Source organism: Oncorhynchus tshawytscha, linkage group LG26 (genome assembly GCF_018296145.1).
Source record: "Oncorhynchus tshawytscha isolate Ot180627B linkage group LG26, Otsh_v2.0, whole genome shotgun sequence".
Classification (NCBI taxonomy): domain Eukaryota; kingdom Metazoa; phylum Chordata; class Actinopteri; order Salmoniformes; family Salmonidae; genus Oncorhynchus; species Oncorhynchus tshawytscha.
This window is the reverse complement of record NC_056454.1, coordinates 47,655,006-47,664,565: the sequence shown is the minus strand read 5'-3', so window position 1 is coordinate 47,664,565 and position 9,560 is coordinate 47,655,006. Positions and strand designations below refer to the sequence as shown.

The 9,560-nt window shown below is 46.4% G+C and overlaps 1 protein-coding gene across 1 annotated transcript; it reads right to left on the bottom strand.

The window, feature by feature from the left end:
* Window positions 1–7,067: 7,067 nt before the first annotated feature.
* LOC112224975 (oligodendrocyte transcription factor 1-like) lies at window positions 7,068–9,262 on the bottom strand. The gene has a single exon (XM_024388562.2). It carries the CDS (start codon window positions 8,631–8,633, stop codon window positions 7,848–7,850), a length of 786 nt encoding a protein of 261 aa, XP_024244330.1. The 5' UTR covers window positions 8,634–9,262; the 3' UTR covers window positions 7,068–7,847.
* Between the last annotated feature and the right edge of the window lie 298 nt (window positions 9,263–9,560).

Below are 9,560 nucleotides of genomic sequence, written 5' to 3'. Positions count from 1 at the left end.
AGTTGTTTTCTGTATAGTTTATTTGCCTTACAGAACTGTTCGTTATTTCTCTTTGTTATTTTGTTGTGTTTTTGAGTAATAAAGAATCATGAACACTTACCATGCTGCGTTTTGGTTCACTACTTCCCATGACGATCGTAACAAATACAACCACAATACTACTACAATACTACCACAGTACTACTACAATACTAACACAATACTACTACAATACAACCACAATACCACCGCAATTCTACTGCAGTACGTACAACTACAATACCACCACAATATTACTACGTTACTACTTCAATACTACTGCAATATCACTACAACACTAGCACAATACAACCACAATACTACTGCAATACTACTACAACACAACTACAATACAACCACAATACTACTGCAATACAACCACCACACATGAGATGTATTGACATGTTGAACGTTTGAACTACTGGCACACAGCTCGGACACCCATTCATACCCCACAAGACATGGCACCAGAGGTATCTTCACAGTCCCCAAGTCTAGAACAGACTATGAGAGGTGCACAGTACTACATAGAGCCATGACTACATGGAACTCTATTCCAAACAGTGGCACAGACACACACACACACAAACACACACACACACACACACACACACACACACACACACACACACACACACACACACACACACACACACACGATAACATACTATACATACACATGGATTTAGTACTGTAGATATATGGTAGTGGTGGAGTAGGGGCCTGAGGGCACACAGTGTGTTGTGAAATCTGTTATGAATATATCGTAATGTTTTTAAAATGGTATAAACTGCCTTCATTTTGCTGGAACCCAGGAAGAGTAGCTGCTGCTTCGGCAGGAACTAATGGGGATCCATAATAAATACAAATAAGACAGTGAGATCCTCTCTGAGAGAGAGAGAGAGAGAGAGAGAGAGAGAGAGAGAGAGAGAGAGAGAGAGAGAGCGAGAGAGAGGAGGGAGAGATGGAGAGAGAGAGAGAGAGAGAGGACTCCAATAAGGAAATAAGGACGGAGTGAGGAGGGAGGGGATATGTGTCAGAACAGAAGAGATGGAAATAGCAAGGTAACTAATCCTTTGGAGACGTAAGAAGGAGACATTAAGCAGCTATATGTAAATGCAGAGGGGTTTGAAGTTGGGCCATCCCACTTTGATCTCTCCCTCTGAGCCCTCCTCCTTCTCTCCTCCTCCTCAAAAAAATGTTTCCCTGTAAGAAAATCCAGCCCTATTAGGCTTAATCTCACTTAATGGTATCTACCTCTCCTTTTGTCCCCTCCCCCCTATGGGTAACATATTCCCTCCTTTCAGCCAGCTACCACCATTCAAATATCTTCCCCACTAAGCCCATTGTCCCCAGCTAGCAATTATTTTGAGTATTTTATTAACATTATGATTGTGATTATTTTCATTATTATTATTCATGTGTTGCCTGTGGTCTCTACTCTATCGGAGTGAGATCCCACCCCAACGCCCAATCGCCCCACCTCTTATCCCCAGTTAAAGTGGAGCTGCCTGCTTTCTTCCAGAGAGGAGGTGAGTTTTGCATCGTGATCCCCATTCACTGAGACACATTTTCTGGCCGTTTGAACGTATTGTGAAGTGAGTATAATGAGTGCCACCAAACCACCCATCCAAGCCCCTTAACACGGAGAGAAACATCAAGAATTCAATTAAGGGACAGAGAGAATGAGAGAGAAAGAGAGAAGAAAGGAGAGAAAGAGTGAAGGGGGGAGAAAGAGTGAACGAGAGAGAAAGAGAGAAGGAGCGAGGGGAGAGGGGAGAAGGCAAGAGGAGAGAGGGGAAAAGGAGAGATAAAGAGAGAAGGAGAGAGGCCGCCGTAGGCAGACATGGCTCTCAAGAGAAGACAGGCTATGTGCTCACCTGCCCACAAAATGAGGTGGAAACTGAGCTGCACTTCCTAACCTCCTGCCCAATGTATGACCATATTAGAGACACATATTTCCGTCAGATTACACAGATCCACAAAGAATTCGAAAACAAATCCATGATGATGATAAACTCCCATATCTACTGGGTGAAATTCCACAGTGTGCCATCACAGCAGCAAGACTTGTGACCTGTTGCCACGAGAAAAGGGCAACCAGTGAAGAACAAACACCATTGTAAATACAACCCATATTTATGCTTATTTATTTTCCCTTGTGTACTTTAACCATTTGTACATTGTTATAACACTGTATATATATATATATATATATATATATATATAAATAATATGATTTGTAATTTGTAATGATTTGTAATTTGTAATGTCTTTATTGTTTTGAAACTTCTGTATGTGTAATGAGAGAAGGAGAGAGGGAGGAGAGAAGGAGAGAGAAATAGAGAGAAGGAGAGAGAAGGAGAGAGAGAGAGAGAGAAAATAGTGAGAAGAGGAGAGAGGAGAGAGAAGGAGAGAGAAAGAGAGAGAAGGAGAGAGGGAGGAGAGAGAAGGAGAGGAGAGAGAAATAGTGAGAAGAGGAGAGAGAGAGAGAAAGAGAGAGAAAGAGAGGAGAGAGAAATAGTGAGAAGAGGAGAGAGGAGAGAGAAGAGAGAGAGAAAAAGGAGAGAGAGAGAAAGGAGAGAGAAGAGGAGAGAGGAGAGAGAAGGAGAGAGGAGAGAAAAAGAGAGAAGAGGAGAGAGGAGAGAGAGGAGAGAGAAGGAGAGAGAAAGAGAGAGAAGGAGAGACAAAGAGAGGAGAGAGAAGGGGAGAAGGAGAGAGAAATAGAGAGAAGGGGAGAGACGAGAGAGAAGGAGAGAGAAAGAGAGAAGGCGAGAGAAAGGGAGAAGGAGAGAGAAAGATCAAAGGAGAGAGAAAGGGAGAAGGAGAGAAGGAGAGAGAATGTGAGAAGGAGAGACAGAGAGGAGAGAGAAGGGGAGAAGGAGAGAGAAATAGAGAGAAGGGGAGAGAAAGGGGAAAGGAGAGCGAAAGAGAGGGGAGAGAAAGATCGAAGGAGGGAGAAAGGGAGAAAGCGAGAGAGAAAGAGAGAAAGAAAGGAGAAGGAGAGAAGGATAAAGGAGAGAGAAGGGCGAAGGAGAGAGAAGGAGAGAGAGAGAGAAAGAGAAAGAAGGGGAGAGAAAGATAGAAGGAGATAGGGGAGAAGTAATCAAAAGGGCAGTAATTACACATGTTTGATTTATTGAGTGTAGAGAGATGAAATGGGGAAGACGTTGCTAAACAAAAGGCAACTGTTTCACTATATGGGGTGATGTGGGGGTGGGGGCGGGGGTGGAGGCAGGGGGTTGGTGGGGGCGGTGGAGGCAGGGGGGCAGTTTCTCAATTTGGCCATCCAAATGGACCAGAAGTACTGTATACCAGTCATTATTGTAATCACACCATCACACACCATCACACCATCACACATCATTACACCATCACACAATCACATACCATCACGCACCATCACACCATCAGACACCATCATACCAGAACACACCATCACACACCATCACACCATCACACAACATCACACACCAACACACACCATCACACCATCACACACCATCACACCATCACACATCATCACACATACACCATCACACACACAACATCACACCATCACACACACACCATCACATGCCATCACACCATCACATGCCATCACACCATCACACACCATCACATACCATCACACATCACACATACACCATCACACCATCACACACACCATCACAAACACATCATCATACACCATCACACCATCACACACCATCACACACACATCATCACACACACACCATCACACACACAACATCACAACATCACACACACACCATCACATGCCATCACACACCATCAATCCATCACACACAATCACATACCATCACACACCATCACACCATCATACCATAACACACCATCACACACCATCACACACCATCTAACCATCACACAACATCACACACCAACACACAACATCACACCATCACACACCATCAGCCACCATCACACACCATCACACACACATCATCACACACCATCACACCATCACACATCATCACACACACACCATCACACACACAACATCACACCATCACACACACACCATCACATGCCATCACACACCATCAATCCATCACACACAATCACATACCATCACACACCATCACACCATCAGACACCATCATACCATCACACCATCACACAACATCACACACCAACACACACCATCACACACCATCACACACCATCACACCATCACACACCATCACACACCATCAGCCACCATCACACCATCACACACCATCACACCATCACACACCATCACACCATCACACACCATCACAAACCATCACACCATCACCACATCACACACAATCACACACCATCACACACCATCACAACATCACACACCATCACACCATCACACACCATCACACACCATCAGACACCATCAAACACCATCAGACACCATCACACCATCACACACCATCACACACCATCACACCATCGCCACATCACACACAATCACACACCATCACACCATCACAACCATCACACCATCACATAACCATCACACCATCTCACACCATCACACACCATCACATCATCACACATACACCATCATACCGTCACACATCATCACACACCATCACACATCATCACACATACACCATCACACTGTCACACACACACCATCACACACACAACATCACACCATCACACACATACCATCACATGCCATCACACACCATCAATCCATCACACACCATTACACACCATCACACACACACTATCACAAACCATCACACACCGTCACACCCTCACACACATTCACAGACACACACCATCACACACCATCACACACACACACAATATCACACACCATCAAACACCGTCACACCCTCACACACCATCAAAGACACACACCATCATACACCATCACACCATCACACTATCACACACACAAACTATCACACACCATTACACACCATCACACACACACACACCATCACACACCATCACGCCATCACACACACACACTATCACAAACCATCACACACCGTCACAACCTCACACACCATCACACCATCACACACACACCATGACACACCATCACACCGTCACACACCATCACACCATAACACACAATCAAACACCATCACACATCACACCATAACACACCATCACACAACATCACACCATCACACACCATCACACACCATCACACACCATCACACACAATCACACACACATCATCACACACCATCACACCATCAGACATCATCACACACCATCACACCGTCACACCATTACACACACACCATCACATGCCATCACACACACACACCATCACACACCATCACAGACACACCATCACAGACACACCATCACACACACATGCCATCACACACACTTACTATCACACACCATCACACACAGTCACACCCCGTCACACAATATCACACACCATTACACCATCACACTATCACACACACACACTATCCCACACCATTACACACCATCACACACACACACCATCACACACCATCACACCATCACACCATCACACACCATCACACCATCACACACCATCACACACACACACACACACTATTACACACCATCACACACACCATCACACCATCGCACACTATCACACACCATCACACCATCACATACCATCACACCATCACACACATCATCACATACACACACCATCACACCATCACACCATCACACATCACACACCATCATACACCATCACACCATCACATACCATCACACCATCACACACCATCACACCATCATACACCATCACACCATCAAACACACACCATCACAGACACACAACATCACACCATCACACACCATCAATCCATCACACACCATTACACACCGTCACACACCATCACACACCATCACCATCACACACACCATCACACACCATCACAGACACACCATCACACACCATCACAGACACACACATCACACACCATCAAACACCGACACCATCACAAACCATCACACCACACATCACACACCATCACAGACGCACACCATCACACACCATCACACACAATCACACACCATCACCTACCATCACACACCATCACATACCATCGAACACCACCACACCATCACACACACACACACCATCACACCATCACATCATCACACAACATCACACCATCACACTATCACACACCATAAAACCATCACACCATCACACCATCACACCATCACATCATCACACACCATCACACACACACCATGACACACCATCACACCATCACACACCATTACACCATAACACACAATCACACACCATCACACACCATCACACCATAACACACCATCGCACACCATCACACACCATCACACACCATCACACACACCATCACACATCATCACACACACCATCACACCGTCGCACCATCACACACACACACACACACACCATCACACACACACCATCACACACACACCATCACATGCCATCACACACCATGAATCCATCACTCACCATCACACACCGTCACAAACTGTCACACACCCTCACACACACACACCATCACACACACCATCACACACCATCACAGACACACCATCACACACACTTACTATCACACACCATCACACACAGTCACACCCATCACACAATATCACACACCATTACACCATCACACTATCACACACACCATCACACACCATCACACCATCACACACCATCACACCATCACACCATCACACCATCACACCATCACACCATCACACACACACATTACACACCATCACACACACCATCACACCATCGCACACTATCACACACCATCACACCATCACACCATCACACCATCACATACCATCACACCATCACACACATCATCACACCCACACACCATCACACCATCACACACCATCATACACCATCACACCATCACACACACATCATCACAGACACACAACATCACACCATCACACACACACATAATCACAGACACACACCATCACACCATCACACACCATCACACACCATCACACAATACAGATGCTGAGAAGTGAACTAGAAACAGAGAGAGCACATAAAATAACTTTGTCATATGGTAAACAGTACATTTCTATTTATTGTCTGTGTTAGAACTTACACGTAGCTTCATCTATTATCATATAAAATAGAATTTGTTCATAAAATCTAAAATACATTGACTTTTACTGACCACAGTCACCAATAATAATTTAAAAAACTAAATCTCGGTTACCCAGAAGTAAAAGTATGTTGTGAAAGTTTAGTAATTTCCTGTTTTACTTCGGGGAAATGTCGTTAACAATTGTAATGACCTTTGTGCAAGGGAAGGAAGTGATGTCTCCTCCCTCTCAAATGGAAACTCTCGGCCAAACCCCTCCCTTCTGCGTTTTTCACCCGTGTTTAACATGCCCAAAAAGCGTATTTTAGTTTTCATACATTTTTACGATACAGCCAACATTGACTTTGTGGCTGTGGAAATTATTTTTCATCCGCACACGGGCTTGAAAATCACTACACCCGTTTAAAAACCACCTTCGCCTAATCCTCATTTGTCCAAATAACTAACAACAAAACCCCCAAACTAGGAACTACTGCTGCTCATATCACACAATTATACATGAGCCTTGACAGATTCATCTGTCCACAAGAGATTCATAAAAACCTAATGGACAAAGTCCATTACAACAAAGTTATCATTGAATTAGTAAAAAAAAAAGAAAATACTAATTTAAAAAAAAATAACATGTCAAATTCTTTAGAAAAAGAAGATTATAAACCATAACCAGAAGTCCATCCGCTCAGAAGAATCAGTCATTGTAGCAGATCAGAAGAACACATGAGAGGTGGTCCCAGCAAGTCTTCACTTGGAGAACCTGGGTCCAGGGCTGGGGTGGCTGAACCTGGGCAGCCTGCACACCACACAGGGGCAGAGTGGCCCTCCAGGAGCCCCAGCTGAGCCCCACTGCACTGGGGCCATGGGGCCCTCCAAGTGGCCAGGAGGCAACAGAGGACACTTGGAGGAGGAGGAGGAGGAGGAGGCTGAGGTCAGGAGAGATTCTGGGGAGAGGAGAAGCTGACTGGGGCCGGTGAGGAGGGGCCAACCCCCGGCCAGGAGCAGCCTGGGGACAGGCCCCGTGTTCACCCCCACACCAACCCCCACCCCAACACTCACCTCCCCCAGGAGCCGGCGCATCTCTTGCAGAGACGAGCCCAGGAGGAGGATGTAGTTACGGGCCAGGACCAAGGTGGAGATTTTGGAGAGCCTGCGTCCAGGTGGGGCCCCTGGCTGCTGCTGGTGGGAGTGTGGCCCCTGGGAGGAGGACGAGGAGGAAGGAGAGGAGGCGTAAGGCACCATCACCTCCCTCAGAGCGTCCATGGCGACGTTCAGGTCCTGCATCCTCTTCCTCTCCCGGCTGTTGATCTTCCTCCTTAGATCCTGCTGCTCTTCGGGGCTCAGCTCCCGCGGTGGCTTGCCTGGTCTCTGGGGCCCCAGAGGCCCCCCCATGGCCCTAAGCCTGCCCCCATGACCAGCACCAAGCCCTAGAGGACACCTGGAGGAGAAGTCCTGGAGGTGGGCCCCCTGGGAGCAGAGAGGGAGAGGCTGCTCCTGATGGGCCCTGGTCATGGGGTTAGGTAGAACATTCATGGTCCTGATCCACACTGGAGATGGCTATGTCTGAGATGAAACCTCCACGTCACACAAGTGAAGAAGTGTCAGTCTTCTGTGAGTGCTCAGTTCTGCAATCAAGCAATTCAGCTTTACTCCTCTTCCATTAACCATTTAGTCCCACACTGTCCTGACATTCTGGTCCAGTGTTGACATCACTCCTTGGCTGTGGAAGAATCTTCTTTGCCTCACTGAATAGAAAGGAAAAATGACCCAGCCAACAGTATGATGAGTCAGTAAGTGGTCTCAGTGTTGGTGTCACAAGTCTTCCAGAGTTCTCTACGTGTTGAAAGCTGTCTCTGTCTCCGTCTCTCCTCTGTGAGTGTCTGGAGTTTCAGTGCTCCTTCATCTCACTTCCCCCCCGGTTGTCTGAAGAGAATGACAAGGCAGACAGAGCTGAACTGAGCTAAACGCTCCCCTCACATCACATCTCATCCTCCCCTAACTCTGCTGCTGCTCGGACCCCTCCCCTTCACACCCAATCAGACTTCTGCTCTCTGGACTTAACACCCAAGGTGTGGGAAACACCCCATATCAACATATACTGTACCTACCCTGATTTACTACTTCTCGTAGTCAACAGCGCTAGGCAATTGTTTCCTTGTTGGCTTTTCTGTTTCTGGGAGAGAGGAATGGAGCTAGAGAGAAATAATGAAATAGATAGGACTAGTGTGTAGAATGACGTAATAGACTGAGGGTGTGTGTGTGTGTGTGTGTGTGTGTGTGTGTGTGTGTGTGTGTGTGTGTGTGTGTGTGTGTGTGTGTGTGTGTGTGTGTGTGTGTGTGTGTGCGTGCATGCGTGTGTGTGCCTGCGTGACACATTCTCAGTCTTTACTAGGGACAGAGGAGGACATTGTCACAGCAGAGATGACAATGATGAATACATTACTAACCCTTTTACAGTAA

What these genes read in the sequence shown, in the direction of transcription:
- LOC112224975 (XM_024388562.2), bottom strand. Translation starts at nt 8,633, where the DNA reads ATGAATGTTCTACCTAACCCCATGACCAGGGCCCATCAGGAGCAGCCT.